Source organism: Mangifera indica, chromosome 8 (genome assembly GCF_011075055.1).
Source record: "Mangifera indica cultivar Alphonso chromosome 8, CATAS_Mindica_2.1, whole genome shotgun sequence".
Lineage (NCBI taxonomy): Eukaryota > Viridiplantae > Streptophyta > Magnoliopsida > Sapindales > Anacardiaceae > Mangifera > Mangifera indica.
The window spans coordinates 4,107,326-4,133,775 of NC_058144.1; the positions used below are offsets into that span (position 1 = coordinate 4,107,326).

The 26,450-nt window shown below is 33.4% G+C and overlaps 4 protein-coding genes and 1 pseudogene across 5 annotated transcripts; 3 read left to right on the forward strand and 2 right to left on the reverse strand.

Moving 5' to 3' along the window:
* The first annotated feature begins 3,754 nt into the window (after positions 1-3,754).
* Positions 3,755-6,201, forward strand: LOC123222504 (ACT domain-containing protein ACR6-like). 2 transcript variants are annotated; one of them, XM_044645320.1, is made up of 7 exons: positions 3,755-3,977; positions 4,197-4,242; positions 4,332-4,446; positions 4,524-4,591; positions 4,664-5,260; positions 5,349-5,453; positions 5,534-5,672. In XM_044645320.1, exons 1-7 carry the CDS (start codon positions 3,931-3,933, stop codon positions 5,537-5,539), a joined length of 984 nt encoding a protein of 327 aa, XP_044501255.1. In that variant the 5' UTR covers positions 3,755-3,930; the 3' UTR covers positions 5,540-5,672. The 2 variants fall into 2 exon arrangements, with proteins under 2 accessions (XP_044501255.1, XP_044501254.1); XM_044645319.1 differs by having other exon boundaries at positions 3,759-3,977; positions 5,545-6,201.
* LOC123223405 lies at positions 6,192-9,783 on the reverse strand (annotated as a pseudogene).
* A 1,096-nt stretch (positions 9,784-10,879) lies between these two features.
* On the reverse strand, positions 10,880-13,201 carry LOC123222535 (60S ribosomal protein L7a-2-like). The gene is made up of 7 exons (XM_044645374.1): positions 13,052-13,201; positions 12,509-12,556; positions 12,209-12,410; positions 11,718-11,887; positions 11,471-11,599; positions 11,297-11,389; positions 10,880-11,162 (listed from the first exon to the last, which is right to left on the reverse strand). The coding sequence occupies exons 1-7, from the start codon at positions 13,052-13,054 to the stop codon at positions 11,031-11,033; spliced, it is 777 nt and encodes a 258-aa protein (XP_044501309.1). The 5' UTR covers positions 13,055-13,201; the 3' UTR covers positions 10,880-11,030.
* A 3,528-nt stretch (positions 13,202-16,729) lies between these two features.
* LOC123223664 (protein DEK-like) lies at positions 16,730-22,634 on the forward strand. Its single transcript, XM_044646958.1, has 11 exons — positions 16,730-17,396; positions 17,486-17,519; positions 18,599-18,678; positions 18,795-18,854; positions 19,049-19,159; positions 19,234-19,314; positions 19,414-19,485; positions 20,575-21,094; positions 21,718-21,815; positions 21,907-21,937; positions 22,026-22,634. Exons 1-11 carry the CDS (start codon positions 16,965-16,967, stop codon positions 22,193-22,195), a joined length of 1,689 nt encoding a protein of 562 aa, XP_044502893.1. The 5' UTR covers positions 16,730-16,964; the 3' UTR covers positions 22,196-22,634.
* A 1,756-nt stretch (positions 22,635-24,390) lies between these two features.
* LOC123224415 (omega-hydroxypalmitate O-feruloyl transferase-like) lies at positions 24,391-26,370 on the forward strand. The gene is made up of 3 exons (XM_044648069.1): positions 24,391-24,439; positions 24,596-25,061; positions 25,284-26,370. The coding sequence occupies exons 2-3, from the start codon at positions 24,618-24,620 to the stop codon at positions 26,139-26,141; spliced, it is 1,302 nt and encodes a 433-aa protein (XP_044504004.1). The 5' UTR covers positions 24,391-24,439; positions 24,596-24,617; the 3' UTR covers positions 26,142-26,370.
* The last annotated feature ends 80 nt before the right edge of the window (positions 26,371-26,450 follow it).

The window sequence follows — 26,450 nt, forward strand, 5'->3', positions numbered from 1 at the left end:
TATGGTATAATTCGTCTACAGTAGTCATTTTTTCTCACAGTTTTTAGACACAGTGTCGGGGCTATTTAACCAAATTTATAAAATATTACCGCGGGCAGGGCAGCCTGGAAGGTCAAAATAAAATTTTCAAGAGTTGGTAATTAAGTTTAGAAAAGTAATGTTGTGAGCTTTCACTATTAAGTATATAAATAATTATATATATAATATATTATTATATAATTAAATATTATTTTATTTTTAATTTAAAATTATTGAACCATTCGATATTATATACCAAACATACACCTAAATCTATCAGAATTTGGACAGATCATGCCTGCCCAATTGGGCCTTGTCCCTGATCCATGTAAGTTGATCTGAATTAGAGCCGCCCTGGCGGCTGGTGCACCTTTCATTCAGGCTTAATACACAAATTAACTCAAGTCTCTTCTATGCCTTAACTCAAATGTATACATTCTTGGTATAATTCAATACAATTGGTTAGTTTGTATTTCTTTAAATACTGGTGGGACAATTATATGAATAAATGAACACTTTTCATGAATTTCTAATTAAAGTTCATTTTAATATATGATCGTTTGTTTTCTATAAATGAACTATAAACACCTTTTAGTCAACATGAATGAGTTTCTCTTTGTCCATAATTGTTCAGTCCCTTATCATCATGCATGACCATACATTTTGTTGAAAAAATAATTCAATAAAAAAGTTTCAATCTCATATCCACAAAATATCAATTTTTATTACAAAAACAAGTAAATATCAACTTTCTAAGTAATAAAAAATGAAGATGAATGATTTATTAACTTTTTTTTCCCTTTTTTAACAAGAAAATCTATGGAGTCATCAGAAAGCTAGGTTTGGGGTTTATGAAACTGATTCAAATGCAAAGTTATGTATTTGGTAATTTCATCCGACGTAATTTGTTGGCCATACCCACATGATTCCTGAAGAGTTGATCATTTATATAACCCTCTCAAATTAAAGTGATTTCAATTAATTACCCCTGTGAACAAATGAATTGTGTAATTTGTGTATGACCAAAGGACTATTTCCCACCCAAAGTATGCGGTTTTCTCAAGCTTCTCCCCATTAACTTTGAAAACCTTATTCACCCACCTATGAGCTGTTAAAATTAATGGAACCCTAACCCCTGAAAACTTTATCTCATTTCCCCCTAAAACCCAAAAAATAACAATTTTCTCCAACTTAAATTTTAAAAAATAGTATTTTCCCCTCTAAGGGTTTTTAATTTTTCGGAGTTAGTTTTTCGACGCCATTTCTTCATCTCCGACAACCTCCAGGTGATGCCTCTTCCTCTCCGGTGCGGCCTCCTTTTAGTGGTTGTCCTAGGCACAATCGTCGACGAAGATGAGGTCTTCTAGAACAACCGTGCCCTGGAAGAAGATTGTAACTCTTTATATATTTATACATTCTAATGTTTGCAGTCTATCCAAATTTCAACTTTTAGTGGATCATATTGGTTTGTTATTTTTATTAATAATTGTATTAGAATGGCGTGATTATAGTGGATAAAATTTAATAATTAAGATGATTGGACTAAATATAATGCATGTTCATCGTGGAGAATATAAGAATTCTGATCTGAAGTAGTACTTATTAGAAGATCATGGAATTATCCACCAAATTACTTTTCTAATACACCCAAACAAATAGGGCTTACCAAGGGACAAAATATACATTTATTAGAAGTTATGAATAGAAGAGAAGTTCATATGTCCTTATCATATTAGGTATAAAGGCTCAGCTCTACAACAGACAACAAACCTTTTCAGCATGGATTTCTGTATACAAAACAGGCTTAATAGGAGAATATAATTGAAAATGAAAGTACAGAGATTGGGTAGGTAACAGTCACAAGCTGCAACCACCTACCATCCTGCTGACTCACCGCAAAGTATTGAAATAATATTGTCGGAAGAAGGATTTTATATATATAATACAGCGATCGAGCTGCAACCACGGTGTCCAACTCCTTAAAAGTATATCAGGGATTGGGTTGTTGACATTATTCTCCACGAGTAAAAGCACTAACTATCCATTTTAATGGCCTCTTTGGCCTTATTGAAGAACAGTTCTGATGGGGCAACGTGGATGAACCCTCATGTTTCATTTTTGACAGCTGGTAATTAGGTTGTAGTTGCTAGGTAGCAATGGATATATATCTTACACCAATACTGTTAATGCATGCATGCTTGCTTGCTTGCTGCCACCAATTACACCTAAATTGCGGGTGATTCATAATGGCAGCTCACCTCATTTATGTCCATTTTTAGGCAACTTTTGGTTCAGGTTTATTAGGTGAGGTTGTGAGTGGAGCAGCCATTTAGTTGGACTTTTTCATTTTCATTTTTTTTTAATTGAGGAAATTTTATTCGAATTAGATTTTATAATTATTATATTAAATAAATTAAAATTTTAATTTTGATATATCTCCAATAAATCACAAACCTATATACTCCCATACTTTTTTCTTTATTTATCAATTGAACCAGCTTAGAAGTTAACTGGGTTTCTTTTATTCTTATTATTTGATGGGAAATTGATATTATTTAGGGTGACAAAATCATTGATTTTTTTAATATTAATTGATTTAAATTTATAAAATGACGTAGGAACAACATCATAATTATAAAAGATTCAGCAATTACATAGTGATAAATTGTATATTAAAGAATACATCTTTATATTTATATATATTTTTCAAAATTGCGTAATTTCTTTCTCTGCTTTAGATATTAATTAAAAAATTGTTGAGCCCAATTACCTATAGCATAGCCCATTAAATGAAGAAAGACTCAAAATTAAAAACTGTACCATAATAGATGCAAGTGTCACTGAGTGATGTAGCCACGTTCATTGGTTCTCAATCATATAGTGCCTTTCAAAGTTTATCCTTTTAAGGAGCAGGGCTCATCTAAAGGTCTTATTCGCCGATATTTCAAGGTTTATTATTACATGGTACCCCTCAAGGTCTGGAAACGAATTCAATTTACCCAATAGTTTTGGAAAATAGTAAATATATAAAATATATGATTATTTTATGAATTAAAAAATACAATATTTTGTCTAATTACTTGTTCATGTGAATTATTTTTTAATTATACAAAAATAAAGAAAAAAAATTAAATAAAGGGCATTACAACAAAAATTTATTTTTTTGGGTATTTTTATTACTTTTCATAATTCTTCGGTATATTGTATTTTTTTTTAAATTTAGAGGAGAAATATGTTATAAAACCTATTGTTATTTCAATGTCATTGCTTGTCCATCTTTCTTATCCTTAAATATCTATGGTTTACAATTTCATGGTATTTTATAATTGTGTGTTCATAAATTAAATTTACAAGTGGATATTATTAGATAAATAATAATTTTATCTCTAAAATTAATTAATTTTAATAATTTATAAATAAATATTTAAAATTTTAAAAATAAAAATTTAAAAATTCACTAAACATGAGAATAAGCCTTTTGGCCAATTAATTATGCACGCTTAGTTCATCAATTACAATACAAAACACTTGTTAACAGATACTTCCATTTCATTTTTTCTTTTTATCTTAATACCAAGGCTAAAATTATGGCACGTGAATCAATAGATCCTCTCACGTGGATTTAGATTCCCAGTGAGAGTACGGACACCAATCAGGTGAGGACGGTGATAGTTCAGCTAAGATGGAGTGTGGCAGGGGGCAGTTGTTAACGTCTTAACTGTTTTTTTTTTTTTTTTCCAATCGCTGCAAAACACGCAACAAATTAGCAGTCTGTTCCTGTTTGTTACTTTTTAATCTTTCATGCATAAAAGCCTGAGCACTCCTCTATGTTTTTTCAGTTGTAACTGCTAGCTAGTTTTATTTCTGAATTTGGAGTTCTCAGAAGAAAAATAAAGTTCGATAAGGTTAGCAATGGAGGATGAATTTTCAAAGCTTATCAGGAGAATGAACCCTCCAAGGTACGCCATGAATTCATATTTAAAAAAAAAAAAAGAAAAAAGATTATGGGTTAGGGAGAATTTTGCTTTTCTTGTTGTTTTGGCAAGCTCTGCCATGTCTACTTTTCTGTTTTATTCTTTCTCACGAATATCTTTCTTGAGCCAAAAAGTTTAAATTATTTTGTATTTTCCCCAGCTCTGCATTTCTGGAAGTTGTTCTTATATGTTTTTTGGTTGCAGAGTGGTGATTGACAATGATATTTGTGAGCATGCTACCGTTATACTGGTAAACGCTGCAGTTTCTTTTGTACTTGGTGTCACTGATATTGTTATATTTCTTTGCCATTGTCTTTCAAAATAACTATTCTTGTTTAGGTTGATGGTGTCAATGGGCATGGTCTTTTGCTTGAAATTATCCAAGTTCTTAACTACCTAGACTTGCTTATAACAAAAGCATACATATCTTCAGATGGAGGATATTTAATGGATGGTATGATTTTTAACCTCCTGTAAAAAAATTTCTCTCTGTTTCATCTATTTTTTCTAATGCTGAAACTTGGTTTCCAGTGTTTTATGTTACTGAAACCGATGGGAAAAAGATCACAGACAAAGGAACCATCAATTATCTACAATCGGTAAATATATAGGTACTCTGCTAATTAAGAATTTTGGAAATCTCGTATTGACAATCTTCAATTGTTCCCCAGACTCTTGAAACCAAAGCAAGTTTCGTAAATTCAATGAGAAGCTCAGTCGGCGTAACTCCCTCTAAAGAGCATACCTCTATAGAACTAACTGGTGCCGACCGGCCTGGATTACTGTCAGAAGTATCGGCAGTGCTAACAGACCTCAGCTGCAATGTGGTAAATGCTGTGCTTTGGACACACAACGCCAGAGCTGCAGCGGTTCTTCATGTCACAGACCAATCATCTGGCTATGCAATTGAAGACCCTGAAAGGCTTTCAAAGATGAAGGAACTCATCTGTAATGTGTTACGAGGCAGCAACGATTTCAGGACACCACATATGTCCATTTCTTCAAACGAGATGATGCACAGAGAAAGAAGATTACACCAAATGTTGTTTGCAGATAGAGACTTTGAGAGGCCTGAAAGCCCCAATCACAAGAGCTCAAGAAGACCTCTTGTAACTGTGATGGATTGCAGTGATCGAGACTATACAGCTGTGACTATAAGGTATCCAGACCGACCCAAGTTAATGTTCGATATCGTGTGCAGTCTAACAGACATGCAATATGAGGTTTATCATGGCACAGTCATTACATGTTCAACAGAAGCTTATCAAGTATGATTATGACGGAACTGGAACCTTGTTATGTTTCTGTTATCGTAACAGTGGCTCAATTTTTAACTTTCGGAAGCTAATTTTGTAGGAATACTACATCAAACACATTGATGGATTCCCTATAAGTTCAGAAGCTGAGAGACAACGAGTTATTGTTTGTCTTGAAGCAGCTATTGAGAGGCGAGCCTCAGAGGTTTGTTTCACTTTTTGGTCCCATTATTAGTATTATTTTTTTTTTGGGATAATAAATTATGCATTATGACAAAGTTATAGTGCTGATACAGGGCCTGGAACTAGAAGTGTGTACAGATGATCGGTTTGGTCTTCTTTCGGATATTACGAGGATACTTCGTGAGAATGGTTTGCACATTAGAAGGGCAGAAATATGGACGAAGGGAGGTAAAGCGAAAGATAGTTTCTTTGTGACGGATGTTTGTGGGAATCCTGTAGATCCCAAAATTATTGATTTGATCCAGGATGAGATAGGACAAACCGTACTTAAGGTGAAAGGGAAGTTGGATATGTCCCCGAAACTTCCCCAGGAGGCAGCAAGAAGTTTCTTCTTTGGAAACTTTTTCTGGGGACGATGCTTCCAAAATTTTAGACTCATCAAATCCTACTCATAGTCATAGTGGTGCTCAAACTTGGTGGAATTTATTCAAGATACAGCCGAGTGTTTGTGCTTCTTCAAGGAAACAATACAAGGACAAAATTATAGTACCAAAGTCACATCCTCCCCCATTGAATTATTGTGGGTTGTTGGTACCTGTCTTTTTTCTTTCTTTCTTGTACATTTTCTATAGTGTGAAATTTAACCGATTGTCCAAAGGAGAGCGGGGGAAACAGATTGTACTGGATTAGTTTTTTCCAAAAGATTTGTAAATAAACATGCAAATTGCTTCCAAAAGAAATACAAATTGTTCCATGGCCCTAATTCCAACCCAATTGCATCAGTACCTCATAATAGAGAATGAGACAGAAAGATGGACAGCAATTGCTTCTGACATAAATGGAAAGGGAAATTGTACATAAATTATAATTTGAATCCTGCAAAAATTCATTTAGAGTCTCATCTACTCTACTTCTTCCCCTTTAAATTGAAATCTACTCACTACTACATCAAACTACACTACCAGTTTGTGATTTAATACAAGCATGATTTCTCCATTTAGATACACCGGAACTCAAAGCTCTTTGTAAGACATCAATCCGCTCTGCTACAAGACACTCTTTCAGTTCCAACATTTCAGCATATTCCTTCTTCATTATCAGGCCCAGATTTTCAAAATGCTTGATTTTGCTGTGCAATTTCTTATAACTAATTATGCATATATTAAAAGAATAAAAATTAGGAGCTGCATATCAGTTAGTCTTCCAACAAGAAACAAAACAAAAAATTCTGAACCACCTGTGTTTCAATCATGGTGGCCACTAAAGGTTCAATCTCGCTGTCTTCCTGGTCAGCTAATAATTTGGCATTAGCAGCAGTTGCTACCACTGCTCTAATTTGTCGAGGTATGTCATTATTTTCTCTGGATGCCTCTTGACTTGCTATAGGAACCAATAAGATGGAGATGATTAGAAATGATTTAAAACAAGCAATAGAAAGCTAATAAATGACTAGGGAAGAGCAGCCCAACTATTGAAGAACTGCATATATGAGTGATAAAATCTTCTATATAGACAGATAGAGAACCAAAATAACAAATACCTGACTGGAAGATTGCTTCCTTTGTCTCTGAAGCATCTACCTGACGAACCCTGAAACATTAAAAAATTTGATATAATGTCAAGATCACAGTCATAACAGAAAATCCAACCACAGACTTCAAGCATCACATTGAATTTAAGAGAAAAAAGGCATAGTGGGAGACCATAATCTACATACTCGTCATTGTCATCAATTATCTCCCAGGGAAATGAGATTTCATCACAAAGTGCTGTGATTGCAGCCTCAGCTGCAGCAGCAGCTGTTATATGGTGTCCCTCCATGGTTGAGATGAGAGCAACCTAATAGAAACAATGTCAATAATTCATCAAACATAGAAAGATAAGATGAAATTTTAGATATCAATATGTTTGAATTAATTTGATTAATTAATGCCTGAGAACATAATCTTTTATTTGATTAAAATTGATATTTTATAGTCAATCCAAATAGAGCAATTCTAAAAAGTAGATTATGAGTCGCTCTTGTTCCTTTTTTTGCTTCCAACATATTAAGTATGCAATACCACCAGCACAACATGCAAAACCATAAGAAGATTTTGAAGTTCGTATAACATATTTCTTCCAAGAAAGCAAAAAATTAATACCTGAAAGTCAAATTACTACAGAATACTGAAAGGACAGTCTGGCAGGGTTCTAAATGACATAGTCTAGCCAAACCTTTACCTGTTTTATCAATGAACTACCACTATCTGAAAGGGAAGCAATTCGTATTCTCTTTGCAGGAGGTTCCTGGCTTGCAGCATCTCTATTTTGCTCAGTCTAATATTTTTTCTCGTGAACCTGATCCCAACTTTATTGTCTTGATGCTCAGATGAAGCCATCGGTCCATGTATAGCAATATTTCCATTACCAGTGCGGCCATCAGGACTACCCCTTTCATGGCCAGAGCCTATCATAATTCCCCAAAAGGCAGCTCAATGACCTTTGAAATACAATCGAGTTTACTCTTAGTTTTAACATTTTGAGCAACAAGCTCCCAGTCATCCCCATGCTTTGTAACAGATTCTAAAAGAAGTAGGATTTCAGCCTCTGTCCACGTAGATCCAAGAGTAACAATTTTTCCGTTGCTGTCATTGAACATAAAATCATCCCTGGACTTGTTATCCCATAATTTCCAATTTGGAAGCAGTTTACACAAATGATGAAGCTACCCTGCTAATGAAAATAGAATTGAAAAGGGCATTGCAAAGACTTAAAAAAAGTAGAAAATGTATAAGGAGAGAACAAAAAAAATCTTATATGACTACTACATATCTAATCGACAGAGGTAAATATTATTTACATATCCAAGATTTACATACAACACGAATCACAATAGAGGGTGAATTTCTTATATTTAGATTATTCAATTCCCGGAAATTGATGATTAGCAACTTTATACCCTTTAAAGTTAAGAGTCTAAAACCTATGTAACATGTAATGTTATACATTACATTCAAGTTCAACACCATAACCCACATATCATCTAGGAAGGCCACCAATAAGATTGCAATAATAAAATAAATGCAATTCAGGCAATCATAATGAGTCCAAACATGGTGCTGCACACCCAACTTATACACAAAGTTCTTAGCAACGCCTAAAAATGTCCTTCACAACATTGTTACCTTATTAACCAAAATGAAATGTATAAGCTAACTCATAGGCAGTTAGGCATACTGAAGATGGAAATTGAGCAGGTCATGACAAACATGTAGACAATTCCAGACCATATTATTAACAGTCTAGCAACCCAAACATATTGAAAAATATGAATCAATTTAGGAAAAAAATAAAAGCACATATAAAAACCAAACAGTAGACAAAAGAAATTAGCAACAATTTCCCAAACAGAAAAAAAATGAAGCCACAACAAATGAAAAACAAACCAATTGGAAATCAAAACACATTGATTGTACAAATACAATTATATAATTCTAGCTAATAACATCAGAAGCAATCAACGTCAATACACACCTTGCTATACTCATAGCATCCAGAATCACATTTCTCTCCGCAACTCATACACTTCGTCCCATTCAACTTCACAAAATCGCCAAAAACATCCGAATATGACGCCAGCGGGGGCAATTTAAACTCATTCTCACCATCAACCACTCTACCTTTTCCTTCAGAATGTGGGGGCGACATTGGTCTCGAAGAATTTGGCATTGCACCCACACGAACCCCATTAGCGGCCCCTTCCTCAACCCTAACTTGATCTTTAAGTTTAATGTCCTCCAAGTTACCTCTATCGTCACTTGCAGGCGCACCAAAGTTTACCAAACCCCACTTATGCAAACAATTGAAGACCTTGTGGAGCAAACTAACGTCACCCACAAGTGACTTTCTAACTTGGGTGAATGTCAACCTTCTTGAAGGCTCGTCTCTGTATATATTTATCATAAAATCCCGGTATTCTTTGTATATATTGGGAGTTCTTGAAATCGAGCTTCCACCAAAGAACTCTTTCAGAACAATACGCTCCGTTTCGTGAATGTCATCCCACCTAAACCAACCTAAGCAAAATAAATTAATGTCCAACTCTTTTCCTAGAAATTTGTTGTGAGTAACCATTTCCTCGGGAAACAAACGAAAAAATTAAGGTTTATTGGGAGAGACTTACTGGAGTGGCTTGGAATAGTATAGAGTTCGTAGCCTCCTTCGCGGTAACGATTCTGTTTAGAGCTCGGGCCATGCTGTGAAATATCCACTTCGGCTTTTGTGCGCCGGAATCGATGTAACGATTTTCTGTCCCTCCAAGGTTTACTGACCAATAAAAATTTGACTAGTTGAATGCTGGCCCCGCCATAAAATTACCTGCAGCTTTTTAAAACAAAATATATTGTTATCCATTATTGTTATCTCCATAATTTTTATGCAAGGATAATCATGTATCATTATATAAATAATTAAAAATTAAAAATAAAATAATACATAATTATTTAATAATATATATATATAATTTTATTGAATAATCAAAACTTCATTTAATAGTCTTACTATCACCCTGATACAACTAGCCAAACACATTTAATCTCTAGTGAATTCATCCCAAATTAACCACGAGCATTTAGTTTTAAATCAACTAGTTAGCCATTTGACTTTAGGCTTTAATACTGTGCTTAGACTTTCTTGAATCATAAGCTGAGTGCTGCTATCATTGACACTTGCGCAAATTGGCGAAGATTCAAAGCTTTTGGAGGTTGATTCTGAGAAGAGTGTTTGTAGGTGTAACTCTATGATCGGAGAACTAACAATGCATGGTTCCGAAGAGAAGGCGCTTGAAAGGTTTTGGGAAATGCAAATCAGTGTGATAGAACCAGATGACATTACATTGACTGCCGTTTGGTTTGTTTGTTCTCATTCAGGCCTGGTAGAGAAAGGGAAGGAGATTTTCATAAGATGAGAAAGTGACTATAAGATTGAACCGAACGTTAAGCATTATGTTTGCTTGATAGATCTTCTGTGTAGGTCAGGACTCTTGGATGATGCTTACGAGGTTGCGAGAAAATTGCCAGTGGAACCGAATGTTGGGGGGACATTACTGACTGCATGTGCAGCTAATTTTAGTGTTGTTGAGTTGGGTGAGGCTGCAATGGAACATCTAATCAAGATAAGATTCATTCAATGATGAAAATTATGTTCCCATGTCTAATAAATATGCAGCAAATAAATGATGGGACAATGCGGCTAAGATGAGGAAGCTTATGAAAGACGGATTGTAAAGAAACCAGCCTCTGGTTGAACAGACGGCACAGAAAATGGTTCTACATTGACCACGTCTTTTGATTGAACAGAAAGATCAATCACGCTTACGTGTTTAGTATAACACAAATTCTTCTATGGAAGAGTCGACTCGATAACGTTTTCTGTATTCAAAAACCCAATGCTATTGAAGCAATCATATAAAAAAAACTAACAAAAATAAATTGGCAGTTCATTTTAAAACAATATTCCAAGTTAAACTTCAAAAGCAGATGCTAGGCGACTACATAGAACCATTTAACCAAAAATTGACATTAAATCAACAGAATAAAAGACTAAGACTGCAAAATTCCTAGGTCATCCTCTGTGCCGCTTCCTTTGCAAGAACTCTTTCTTTGGCCTTGGTTTTTGCCTGTGATTTGGAGCCCATGATACCACCTCCCCATTTCTTCCTGAACTCATCATATTTGTCATTGAAGTTTGCCTGAAAGAAAATCAGTAACATTTTCATCATTTATAATTTTCTATCATATAATCAAATTAAGACAAAAAAATAGGACGCATTTGTAACTTGAGCACAAACATTTATCCTTCTAAAACAATGCAACCCCACTATACCTTGATGGCTTCCAGGATCTTGCTAAACTCCAGCTTGTCCTCATTCTTCACTGTGGTCAAACACAAGACTGAAGCTGTCTTCTTGTGGACAATCTGCAACAAAGGCAATGCAACCATAATTAATTCCTCAAAATCATGACATCAATAAAAGTACAAATTTAAAACAGTTATTACCGATCCTAGCCGTGATTTCCCTTTTACAATGCAGTAGGGGATCTCCATTTTCCTGCACAAGGCAGGAAGCCACACAACCAACTCTATCGGGTCAACATCATGTGCAATGACAACCAATTGTGCCTTGTTCTGCAAAGAAAATACCAAGCATTTTTATCATTTGAGATGACTTTTGGTCACGCATGCAGAGATTATTGGTTGAAAATGATGTTATTCACAATGAAGTTAATGAAACAATTTGCCAAACCTGCTCAATGAGATAGGTGACATGGTTAAGACCATATTTCACAACAATAGGCTTCTTAGCCTCCACAGTTTTCCCTTCAGCCTCTGCCTGAGCCCTCTTCAAAAGTCGTTCCTTCTTAGCAGCTTTGTCCTCAGGCCTGTACTTCAGAAGCAACTTGAAAAGACTTGTGGCTGCAATATATAAGATACATACCTAATTTGTTATTATAATTTTTAATTGTCATAAATATATTGCAATAACTTCTGGTAACACATATCAAAAAGGTCAAAGAATGGAAATCGAAAGAAATAAGGCCTATGACAAAAAAATGCGCTGATTGTGAAAGTAAACAAATAAAGATCGTGCTGTTCCTAAAGAGCAAGATCCCTCCAAAGGTGGTTAAATTATACAGTGAGCAATACTGTGAAAGCCAGCAAGAACAAAAGCAGTCCTATAATTCCGTGCATCAATATAAATACAAATGACTGACAAACAAAACATTTTGATCTTACCAAGATTCTTGTCCAAGGTCTTGGTGAACTGGTTCAATGCAGGTGGCACTTTCAACCTCTGTCTGAGGATCCTTCTCTGCCTCTGAATACGGATTGCCTTGGGCCACTTCACATATCGGTGAAGATCCTTCTTTGGAGGTAAAGCCCCTCCAATACCAAATTGCTTTGGTCGCTTTTCAAACAAAGGATTCACGACCTTCTCCTGAAAGTTCAACATCAACTGGACAGTAAGTTACAAAAGTTTTAAAAAAAAAATCCATATTGCATAGATAACTAACTACATAAAATTATTATCAATACCGGCTTCTTCTTTGCTGGTGCAGCAACTTTTCCTCCTCTCTTTGGCGCCTGAAACACAAAGAGTACGAAATAAATAAGCCCAATTTCCAGACTCACAGACTTCACAACCTCTCAAAGAATATTCATTAAAAATAAAGATAACAATTCTACAAACAAGTTTCCATTACAATTTCATAGTATAACGTAAATTATTTTTTCACCCTATAGTTACATAGAGAACTTGCCAATGATATTCTAAACAGACACAAGGCATTTTGTATCTAAAACATTAATAATTAAATTATCAAAAAAAAAAAAACTATTTACAGTTAATTACGTTCTTCAGATCTTCACTTTTACTCATTGTAAACATCCAACTTCACATACAAATTCAAATACGTAAAACATTTGGTCATCCAACAACTTAGTTCACAGCTAATAAACAGAACACTGATCGCAGCAATAAAGCTTCTGCGACAATAATAAACGAATCAAGATCAAACGACAAGCATCAAAGAGATGGTATAAACATGGTGACAGGTTTAGGGTTAAAGATTCACTAACCATTTCGTGCCGCTGCTAGTGTTGCCTTGTAGTTTTTAAGAACGGCGACTGAAGAACCCTAGCCTGGTCACATTATTTAGTGAAATAGCCCGAAGAGGTTTTTTATAGTTAGGCACTTAGGTTAAAGCCGTACATAAAGATTGGCACTTTCGTAATTTCACAAAAGAATGACATTCCTGGGCCGGGCTAGGTTTGGTTTGAGACTTTGCGTACAGATCTGTCTGGAACTATTACTAGTATCTAATATGGCACAAATAATAAAGAAAGTGGCAATGGATTTCTAAATTAATATTCGTTCTAGTACAGATCAAATAAAATGAGAGGACTGAATCCATGATTTTGGATATTTAAAAAGGGATATTGAATTGTTTTCTGTCCCAAAAGAGTTCTATCTATATATTTATATCATATTTTTTTTATAATTTAAATATTTTTATCATTTTTTATATTTGATTACTTAAAATATTTTTATTTTTAATATTATAAAGATTTATGTTTATGATTTTATATAAAATATAATTTACTAATATTTAATATTATAATTTTATGTTGTTATATTGTTTAATATTATAATTTCATATTATTATAGTTTAATATTATTATAATATAGTTAAAGTATTGATAGTTAAAAATGAGAATGAGTTAACAAAGATTCAGATTTAAATAAAAAAATACACGAAGAATGGGTTGATGTTAATGTTAATCCGTTCTTCATGTGTTTTTTTATCTAAATTTAGATATTTGTCAACTTATTTTTAGTTTTAACTATTAATATTTTAACTATATTGTAATAGTATTAAATAATATAATAACATAAAATTATAATATTAAATAATAATAAATTATATTTCACATTAAACCATAAACATAAATCTATTTTTGGGGAAAAAAATCCAATATCCCTTCAAAATATACTAGTAAAATTGGGATGAATACATGGTTCAGTTAGAACCGAAAAAAAATATAATATAAAGTCTAGCAGGTGTGCCTCACTGGACATAGCAATAAATCAATCAAATAATCACCTCAATCATAGAATAAATAATTGTTTATCATATATAGCATGGAAGGATGATTTATTAAATAAAATATCAGCTCTAAATAAGGTATATATCACTTCAAATATACAATTTTTGAATTATTATTTTAGATTATATTTCAAATCAGGGGATATTTGGAAAAATTATATCAAAGGAAAAAGGTAATTTTTTAAATTTATAGATAAAAAGACATTAATAGTTTTTTTAACTAAAAAAATAAAATAAAAGATAATTTTATTTATTCTAATATTAATAATAAAACAATACTTTTATTTTTATAATTAATTAAAAATTTTAACAAAAATTAAATAATAAATAAATATTTTTAAGTCTTTAAAGCCATAAAACTTTGAGATTGGATTGTGCTTCAGGTTGGAATAATTCTTTTGGGGGGGCTATCCTTCCTTTGTGACGAATGTAATATTTTGATTGGTACAATAGCATAATTTTATAACAGAATTATGATACCTGGACATCTCTTTACCAGCGGTAAGCGCCCACTGTAAGAAATCAACCATGGGACAATACAAGTCTTCAGATTAGATGGGCCAGTATAATATTATAATAATAATTATCAGGAATATATTAAACGAATTTCGCCCTCAAGTCCTGGGAACATCTCAAATTCTCACCTCTTAGTTTCCTAAATTACATATTACCGCCAAAAACCTATCAATATTGTGGAAAAATTTTAACACAATATCAAAAAGAAAATTCACCACCCTAGCTAATTATAACTTTTATAAATTAGTATTTAACTCTAAAAGGAGTTATTAACAATCCAACTAAATCTAACGATTGAAATCACATATAAAAGATGTGATATTATTAGATTTGATCAAACAACGTATTTTAATTTTTGATTTTGATTATTATCTAATATGATATTGAAGTAGAAATCGTAGCCAAGGTGTGATCTTTTCTGATAACATCATTGGTGCAATTATAGCTAAGTTATAACTTTTGAGGGGATTGAGGTAAATTTAAAAAAAAGTAACAATTTTAACTATTATATTTGCACTTTTTATTTATTTATTATAAATTGCATTAAATTGGTAAAATTTCAAGTAGATCACATATTATAATATGATTTAACTTGAATTTCAATTAGAAATGTGCATTTGAATAGTTAGAGTTGTCAAAATCGCACTAAATACATGTAAATTGACATGATTACATGTCGTAGGATATTATTTGACCTAAAGTCCTAAACCACATCTTTTAGAGTACGAGAACAAAATCATAGATAAAGAAATGTTATTTTGTCGAAATGCATTATATTTAATATCATATAAGCGATATTGTACCTTTTTAATATATTATAAAGAGTAATGTTATGTGTACAACTAATAATATGTTATCATGTGATTGAATAGTTTAAAATCAAAGGCAAATTAATACTCAATTAAATGGTAATATATTATTGGTTATGCACAAAGTTGTGCACATGGGTTATGCACATCATTTATTGTATTACAAAAATCCAATGTTAACAATTCTAGAAGAAGTTTATATCTTTTATGAATAAAATTATATGTACAAATAAATTATATAATTTTTTTGTGTATAAACTAAAGTAATAATTTATGATTGAATGATGTAATTGTTAACATTTTCTTTCATTTCAAAATTACTTAATCAAATGCTATCATATTATATTATGCATAAAAAATTATATAATTTGTTTGTATATGTAATATTATTCATCTTTTATTTGTATTTTTTAACAGTCAAATGACTATTTCCCACCCATGTTTTGATGTATTTTCAAACTCATACTCATAGAGTTTAAAAAACCTAAAGTCCTACCTATTAATCAACTGTAGTTAAATTTTTTTGTCATAGATAGAGTCAAATCGTTATTTTATTAATAATATTAAAAATATAAATTTATAATATTTTTTCTCTATGTTTTAAAAACTAACAACTTCACAATTGCCTAAATTTTTTAACTTTAATAAATTACATTCCCTCCCCCCCCCCCCCCCCCCAATTTTTTTTTTCACCTTTTCGGCTACCATCTCTGACATCGATGACCTCTCCTCTCTACCCTGAACTAGTGGCCGACGCAGGAGAAGTTATCTAGAGTAGATATTTTTCATTAGAGATGAAGAGATTTAGAAATCTCTTAATCGTCAGATCTCTTTATCTCCGATGAAGAGATCTACTTCAAATCATTTTCTTTATATTAACCATTAGTTTTAGGTGGAGAAGAGAGGTCTTCATCATCATTGTCGTCGTAAATAGTAATTAGAGAAGAGAAAAAAACCCTAAGATTTAAAAGGAAAAATAAAACTTTTCAAAGCTAAAAAACTTTGGGTAAGGATAAAATTGTTAGTTTTTAAAATGTAGAAGGAAAATAAAATAAAATTTATTTTTTTAATATTATTAGTGAAATAACAATTTTATTTTTATTTTTAATAGAAAAATTTTACCTCAATTAGCTTATACATGGGGTTTTAGGTTTTTTAAACCTTATAGGTGTGACTTGGGTGAAAAATAGTTCTTTGGCCTTTTTTAAGAGTATAGGTGAAAATTTTGGTTTATAGGGAATTGAAAACCAAAAATTACGAAGTGTTTGGCTCCACAATTTGATATCAGTTTTTATCTTTGCCGCGACTTGCAATAGGCTAAAAATCCCAAAGCCCGCTCTCAATTTTCCCATAAAAAATTTTGAACCCCCGCCCCTTTGTCACCCCCCGCTCTTAGCAATTCTCTTGTCTCTGTCACTCACCCTCTTAAACCACCTTACTTTTTGAATCATTTCACTTGCTCTTCTCTTCGCTGTACCGTTTATAGGGTTTTGTTTCTTTTCTTTTTTCTTAATTACTAGAAACCCTAAGGTTTTGGTATTTCTTGATTTTCAATATTCCATGGCCAGCGAAACCCTAGAAGATAAGAAACAAGAAGGGGAGGCAGAGGCTGCTCCCGAGGTGGAAAGCAAGGACAAGGAAGACGGTCAAACGGAAGTAAACGAAACGAAAGAGGAAGAAAGTCATGAGCTTTCTGAGAAAAATGAGGTTCCCAAAGAAACTGACGAGCATGAAGAGAAAGAGGAGGAGCCTAAAGACAAGGAAGAGCCGAAGAAAGGCAAGAGGTCAAGAAAGTCCAGAGTGAATAAGCGGATTGAGGAATCGTCCAAGTTGCAGAAGACGAGTCGAGATTTGGATGAATCAAAGAAAGAAAAAGAGCCAGAACCGGTGACTCCAGGTAGCGAGAGACCCACCAGAGAGAGGAAGATCGTGGAGAGGTATTCTGCACCGACTTCTGGAAGGTCGGTAACCAAGTCTGTGTCCATTGAGAAGGTACGACGTCGTTCACAGGAGTTTTATATGATTAAACTTGTTGTAATATTATGCTGTTCTGATTGTATGCGAATTTGTGAATTTTCCAGGGCCGTGGCACACAGCTTAAGGATATTCCAAACGGTATGGTTGAAGTTTATTTTCATAAACTTAGTTAGATTCCAGGAAAGTGTTGTATATTGGAAATTGAGGCCACTGGATGGGCATTACTCTATATGTTTTAAACTTATCATGATCTGAGAGGACCTGCTGACCACGCCTATCAGTATGATAGAAATTTTCTGTTTCATATGGTTGTTTTTGTGTAATGAATGAATTAGTAAAACTGATGCGTCTGATATATATAGATACGTTTATATTCATTTTGTGGGTATCCATTCTCCTTATGTACTTAATTAATCATTGTTGTGCTTATTCTTAATATATTTCAACAAATTTTTTTAATAAAATAAAGGAAAGAAAACGTGCTTCTTGTTTTTGTTATGGCTATGATTGATGGCCACTATGTTGGATTTCTCTCATTTGCTTGTTATGGAGAACAGTTTATTTCCGTAGTTCAATTTATATTTTGTAGTTCTCAATCAGAGGGAAATAGTTTTCTGAATGAGTTTGGGACACTTTGTACCTGTGCTATATGGTGATAAGCTGATTCATTAATTCAGTTTTGGATCATAAGAGAAGAACTGGTCATGGAACATAGGACTGGAAGTTGAAGATTGCAAATGGACATTTTGCTGTATAAAAAACTTAGTCTTTTGGGTTCATCTTTAATGTATGACTGAATTGGAGGATGCTGTTTTATAGAAGTAAATGTTAAAATTTGGACTGATGCCATACTGCATTCATCTTTTAGTAAGTTTGAGGGGCTTGACACATCTTGAGTGTTTCTTAGGTTACTGGGTGCAGTTTCTGTTTCTTTTGCAGTTAAGCGTTTTAAATTGGCGTTCTTTTTTTTTTATTTTTATTCAAAATCAATGTGCAAATGGTTATGAATTAGTACTTCAGGATTTGGTACATATTGTCTACCTGTTGAGCATCATCTGATATTAGGCCTTTGTAAGGTTGTTCTGTAGAAGCATAGGATAATGTTTTCAGATTCCTTTGTCTAGCATATGTTTGTTGGATGTTATTATCAAGTTCATTTAATTATCTGATTACAATATATTGGCACCTTTTTTCCTGATATTACGAGACTTTTTCAGTGGCTTTCAAGCTGTCCAGGAGAAAACCTGATGACAATTTACAAATGCTTCATACAATACTTTTTGGGAAGAAAGCAAAGGTGACTGAAGTTTACACTCTTTCTGTACCCTTTTTGGGGCATCATCAAGTATGTATTTATAATGCATGAATACTACAAGAATGCTTTGTAACATGTTAATGTGTCTTATTTTGCAGGCGCACGCTCTAAAGAGAAATATAGGCCAGTTTTCAGGTTATGTATGGGCTGAGAATGAGGTATTTCATTTTCTGTATTGAAGTTATACTGTGTGTATCAAAATAGAGTTTGTTCACATAATTTTCTTTAATAACAATGCATGCGTTCTTAAGCATCCATGAGAACATATTCATTTCAGGTAGAAACATGCTTAAATGTCACTATTTGGATGCATGCCCTTTTTAATATCACTTGGTTCTTATACATTTTCCAGGAAAAACAAAAGGCAAAAGTGAAAGAGAAGCTTGACAAATGTGTTAAAGAAAAACTTGTGGATTTTTGTGACGTGCTCAATATTTCAATAAATAAGGCTGCTGTGAAAAAGGTCATTATAACAAGACTGTTGTACTCTAAGTGTGATCCATTTATTTGACCTGATAGACTGAGTTATGTTTTCAGGAAGAACTCTCTGTGAAGTTATTGGAATTCTTGGAATGTCCACATGCTACAACTGATGTCTTGCTTTCTGAGAAGGAACAGGTTCTATGTTATGTTGTTGTTTTCACAAATAATTGCGCCTTAAGGTGATATTCAGTTGCTAATTTCAATCTAAATGAATGTGATTCATCTTGATTTCAGAAAGGTAAAAAGCGTAAGGTCACACCAAGTAAAAATGTTAGTCATTCTGAAGCATCTGATACATTGGCCAAGGTTTGTTTTTTAGTAACATACGAAGTTTTGGATTTACCATCAATTCTTTTTTCAGTTTGTATTGCTACAATTTGTGGCAATGGGTTTGCTCTAATATTGTTTAGTGGATATGATACAATTGAATATATTAACTACTTTGTCCTTCCAAAAAAAAGACGGAAATTTTTGCTGTTGCGTCTGATGGTTTATATATGTTGCCTAATTATTCAAACTTGGAAAACTTGTATGTGCAATTACAATGAACAAATTGCGTTATTTAGTTTCTGCAAATTGTTCTTTTTTTCCCTGTTTCTTTCTGCTTTAAGCTGATATAACTGAACATTTCATCTATGAAAAGATGACTTACTTTCATTTATTTTCTAATTTCACAATTTATCAAAATCTTATATAATGCATGTGATGGCTCACTATCAATTTATTTGTAGAATGATGTGATTACATCTTTTTTCTGCATTGCTTATAAGCTATTGAATCAGTGAGATTGAATATAAAGCTTTTGAATCACTTATTGGCAGCAACCTTAGGTAAAGAGTAGTGCTATGTGGTTTCTGAGGTTCCTGATACTGTTTCACTTTGTGGAACCTTCTGTTTGCTGGAACTCAATGAACTATAACCAATGTAAATAGGCATTTATATATGCTTTATTGATTTCATCAGAGTGATATCAAGCAAAAATGTTCTCCTTAAGTCCATATTATTCATTAGCCATACTTTGTGTTGTTCTGTTGACTCCTATTTTCTTTTTTTTTTTGTGTTTGTGCTGGAAATTTGTCTTTTCAATCTTGGGATGGAGGAACAAATAATTATTGTTATAGTGTTTGTTTTACTAGGCTCTTGTGGGTTATGAATGCTGTTGATCTATTTTGCCAATGCTTGAGAGACCTTTTATCACTATGAGAAAATCTCTCTTTTTTAAACCTAGAACGTGTTGGAGATGGTTGTAGTATCTTTATAGTCCTAATCTTATTGTAAATGAATGCTGATCTTTGTCTATCTGTTTCCCAGTACAAACATCATCTTTCCTTTGTATGACTTTTTCCTGTTTGACACTTGATTTCCTTTTTTTTTTTGTTTTACTCTGCTTGTTAGAAACGGAAGCAAACGTCCCAGGCAGGGGAAAAACGTAAGCAATCATCTAAGGCTGAGGAAGAAGATGAAGATGATGAAAAAGTCGAATCACCTCAGATTAAAGCTGATTCTGAGGAAGACAATGCTAATGATACAGCATTAGAAGACGAGAGTGATCACAAGGAGAGTGAATTTGAGGAAGAGGATGAACCCAAGGTAAAGAAGCCAAGTCAGAGGAGTTCATCGAAGAAGAATGTTAAGGATGGTTCTGGGGCTAAAAGCAAGGATAAATCCACACCTGCTGAAAAGAGCAGCTCAACAAAATCTGTGAAAAGTGCCACGAAATCCACAAAGAAATCTTCTACTTCAACTTCAAAGCAAGGTGCTACAGATGCTGATGAAAATTCTAGAGCAAAGGGATCTGCATCCAAAAAGCACAAAGTGGAAAAAGAAAAGGATACAAGTACTGCTGGCAAGGAAAAGGTTAAAGGAAAAAAGCGATCGAGCAAGTCACCAGCACAGGTCTCTGCCAAGGATCAAGGTGCATTGCTATCTGTTTACCAATTTTTTTTTTTTTTTCAATAACTGGGGAACCTTGGCCAACTTCGCCAAACAGGTAAACTTTGAGATACAATAATCGGACAATCATTGTACCGGGTACATCAAAGTTTTGCTTTATATGGTCTCGCTATTCAATTTTAAGTTAATCAGTCCAAGATTTTTTCAACCTGTTTACCATCTTTTGCTCTTAACTTTTATAGTTTTTGGATTTGGTTTTGATCTTTGGTAGTTGACAAATGTCTGTGTTACAGCTTTTACATGATTCTGCATATTTATAATTGCAAAGAAAAAAAAATTGATTATAATAGTTGTCAATTTCTCAAATTAAATGATAATTTAGTGCTATTGCAGAAAACATCTATTTAAACATGTGGTTTCTGGTTCAAGGTCTCCCTTCAACTCAAATTAAGTATATTGTTAAATGATCAATGTACAATAATAGTGTGCGTTTTATGAATGTGTTCATTTCTTGCATTTTGCTTTTTGAATGCAAGGGTCAATGTAAGTTTGGTATCTACAGTGGTTCTATTTTTGTTCAAAACTCTGTCAATACTTTAAACTTGGTGGTAACATATATGCTGCAAATTAATTGTGGAATAATAGGTAAAAGAAAAGCTAACAAGAAGGCTAAAGCTGAACCCACCAGAGAAGAGATGCATGCTGTAGTTGTAGATATTCTGAAGCAAGTTGACTTCAATACTGTAAGTTATGATGGCTATTTCCCACTGTTTCCTGAGATTTTGATCAAAGTTATGTAAGTCATTTTCTTAACATCTCTGTATTCTAATGCAGGCAACATTGTCTGATATTCTCCGCCAGCTTGGTATAGTTTCTTCTAACTTATCACTTGATGAATTATGATAATTATCAAATACATAACTAATTGTGTAATATGTATGTGGTTATTTTAGGTGCCCACTTTGGTTTAGATCTAATGCATAGGAAAACAGAGGTGAAGGATATAATAACTGATGTCATTAATAACATGACTGATGAGGAAGATGAAGGAGAGGAGGATGAGGAGAATGCGGCAGCTGGTGCTGAGGCCGACAAAGACGAAGATGGGGATGATGATGCTTAATTATTTGTGCATGATGAGAAACTATTTAACGACTTTGTTGAATATGTCAACCATGTGTTATCGCAATAATCTCCAAGTAGAGGTTTCATCAACAGTTCCTGTGAATGGTAAACTGGTGTTGCTGTCTGGATCTCAGGGCCATTTACAGAGGAACCATTCAACTACCTTTGTTTGTACCATAAGCATTAGTAACTCTTATTTACTGCTGACCTGGCTCTTATTTGTTAGGATAGTTTTCCAGCTTCCTTTTTTGAATCTTTTTTGTTAGATTATCTTTCAATTGTATTTGATAGCTAGTTTTACTTGTTGGGTAGTGAATTGTTTTTCTTCGTTTTAATCGAGTACAACCTTGTATTGTGGATTAGCTATTTATTTTATAAATGTTGCTGGTTTGCCAACACAGAATTTGAAAATCATGAAGAATAGTTGTTGATGCTCACTAGATGGTTGTTGCATGTGATTTAACTTCTTGTTTGATGAAAATCATGAACCTTTGATGGGTTTGACTGGAAGGTCGTTATGGAGCCAAATTTGTTGAAAAATTCAGGCTATGCTTCTTTTAATTTTACTTTTATTCAGCATTGATATTTCTGGATGGTTTCTCCAGAAATGTCTTTATGTTTTTTGTCTCGTGTTCTAATCTTAAGATTTATTTTATGATAAATGTAGTTGGTTGTTTATCTGACGCTTCATGCAGACAAGAGTTGCTGGTGTGTAGTGTCGGTTATGTATGAAGAGGAGGACAAATTTCTTCACCCATTTGATAGTGAAGTTTGAACTAGGACGGTATTAATTATATATATTATTATACCTTCATAAATTCCTGCTTGATGTGTTTCTGAACAAACCAGGTTAAGAAATTCAATAATTTGTTTCTTGCCGTCCTGAAGTTCATAAGATAGCCAATGAAACCAGGCGACGGGCAAAAATTTAATCGAATAATCAAACACATATTCAGGAACAAAAACAGGAAACACTGTCAACAATAATCTTGCATTTGCTTTTAACTGTGGGGGTTCATGGTCTTTTTCGGTTAGGCACCTTGTGTACTTTTGTCAGTTATTTTCTTTTTATAAAATTATATGTCTATATTTTTTATACATAAATATATACATATATATGGATATGTTATGATAAAATTAAATATTTTAAATTAATAATAAAATAAATATTTAATCATATTATAATATATCTCTATATAAATTTATATAAAAAAATAATACTACAAATAGTATTACTTTTTTTTTTTTTAGAACTATTTTTATCCCTAATGCCCAATTGATGATAGTTTCATGATGACGTTACTCATTGTTCAGTATTTGTTCGTATACAAAAAAGAGATTTTGATTCAATCAAGTGTGTCTGCAGTAAACCAACAACAGCATATAAATCTGAATAATTTTAATCCATGAAAATTTTAAAATAAATAAAATTAAAACAAGTAACCAAATACTGCACGCCAACCCCACCAAATAACCCCCCACTCTCTCCTTCCTCTCCGCTTTGGCTGCTATAGGTTTGTATCTGATGCAAGTAGCCTACCACAATCCATGTGCCCGCCCTTTGACAATCTGTGTTCTGTGAACAAGAACGACGTCAGAACAAGACTACTCGAAAAATGTAAAAGCAAATAAATAAATAACTAACTTATCTTAAATAAATTTTGTTTTCGAATATAAAAATTTTATGTATGCTACATTATTTATTTATTTAATGTTATATCAGATAAATAGTCATGTATCTTTCATATAAAACTGTTAATCAATTTAAGAATTTATTTTTCACTCTTAAACAAATTCACTCCACATTCAAAATTAATCGTAATAGACAAGAAATAATATAAATATCCTTATATGTAGGGGTTACAAAAATTAATTTTTCACTCTTAAACAAATAATTACGTATCATCATATGATTTAATAATTAAAAAATAAAGATAAAATAATACCTAATTACATGTGACATATCATTATTTGTATACAAAATTATACATAAAAATTGTAGATATAGTTTTATTGTTGGTATATTTGGAAATTTCATTAAAACTTTTTTTTTTCCTCCTATCATCCATAAAAAAGTTTGTTAATATGGTTTAGCGCCATAGAAAATAAGATTATTTTAATTAATTTCGGCAATTCATTTTCAATTACTTTGTCCATCCATCTTTTTCTATATAACTTCAATCCCATTTCGAAGAGAGTACATTGTGCAGCTTCGTTTCTACCCTCTTTCTCTTAATTTCAGGTATGATTTGAGCTGTTCTTTTCACTCTTTCTGTGTCAGCTATGGATAGATCATAATTGTTTGTTTATGCGAAGAAGAAACATAGCATTTGCATAAATAACAAGACTAGAGGCCATTTCCTTTCTTCAAATATAATTTGTTTTTTTTTTTTGTCAGCTTTTGGATTTTAAGGTGTCCTATGATGGCGGATGCTAAAACTAGTACCTTGGAGTTTATTGTGAAGCAAGGAGAGCCAACTATGGTTCTTCCTGCTGAGGAGACGAAGAAAGGCCTGTTTTTTCTCTCAAACCTTGATCAGAACATCGCTGTGATTGTTCGTACCGTTTACTGCTTTAAATCAGATTCAAGAGGAAATGAAGATGCCGTAGAAGTCCTCAAAAATGCCTTGTCCAAATTACTCGTTCATCACTACCCTTTTGCGGGGAAGTTAACTATTTCTGCAGAGGGGAAGCTAATAGTGGACTGCACAGGTGATGGTGCTGTTTTTGTTGAAGCTGAAGCAAATTGTACTGTTCAAGATATAGGAGACACAGCAAAGCCCGATCCTGGGACTCTTGGTAAACTGGTCTACGAAACTCCTGGTGCTCAGCACATACTTCAGATGCCTCTCCTGGCGGTTCAGGTTATTATATTTTTCCCTGAAAATATTCTTGCTTCTAGATTTCAAATTAAAAAGAATCAGACTGGTCGATTGTTTTAATTCTGCTCTGTTTTGGGATTCTGCATAACAAGCTTTTTCCGTCATAAAATATCTCCATTTTCTTCCCATTCGGATTCATCAAATATGTTTACAATAATCTGCTGATCAAGAAGCAAAATAAGTTGCAATTTTGTTGTCTTCCAGGTGACTAAGTTTAAGTGTGGAGGATTTATCATTGGGCTGTCAATGAACCACTGTCTTTTAGACGGGATTGGTGCCATGGATTTTGTGAATTCGTGGGGTGAAATTGCAAGAGGGTTGCCTCTGAAGGTGCCTCCATCTCTAGATAGAACAATTCTGGAATCCCGAAAGCCACCTAAGATAGAGTTTCCACACCATGAATTTGCTCAGATTGAAGATATATCAAATATGAGCAAGCTTTACGAAGAAGAAATGCGTTACAGTGCCTTCCTTTTTGACCCGGAAAAGCTTGAAAAACTCAAGAAAATAGCCATGGAAGATAAAAAGTTAAAAAAATGCACGACATTTGAAACTCTCTCAGCTTTTGTATGGAGAGCTCGATGCCAGGCATTAAGCATGAACCCTGATCAACAAACAAAGCTGCTGTTTGCTGTCGATGGACGACCAAGATTTGTGCCGCCATTGCCTGAAGGCTTCGCGGGCAATGGGATTGTACTTACAAATGCATTGTGTAGTGCTGGCGATCTTTCGAAAAATCCGCTGTCATATGCAGTCGGACTGGTTCAAGAGGCTGTTCAAATGGTAACAGACAGTTATATGAGATCTGCCATAGACTATTTTGAAGTAACAAGAGCTAGGCCCTCTTTGGCTGCAACTCTTTTAATCACAGCTTGGTCTAGACTTGCTTTCAACACTATAAACTTCGGATGGGGAGAGCCAATTTTTTCGGGTCCTGTGGCTTTGCCTGAGAAGGAAGTAATTCTGTTCCTATCTCATGGTAAAGACAGGAAAAGCATAAATGTGCTTCTGGGTTTGCCAGCTTCTGCCATGAAGAAGTTCGAGGAACTGGTGCAGATATGAAGTTAATCAAAAGGGTTCATTTGAATAATTAATTAATTGCCATAAAATAAAGTGTTATTCGTTTAAGATTAAAATTAACAAAAATTCACTGTAAAAGGTGAAGGTTACTATGTGTTTATCTTAAAAGTCCATGTATCAGTCTCATTGTTGAATACTTGTTCTGCGTTTGTGATTAACTGTATTGGGTTCTGATGCAAATTGGCCCCATCAGTTTCCTCCGTTTCACATGTTTTACACATTTACGAGGGCTCTCGGCTATGTAATATTAGCCTAGCCTGTAAAAAATTTGAGCGCACACAGCCCAAAGAG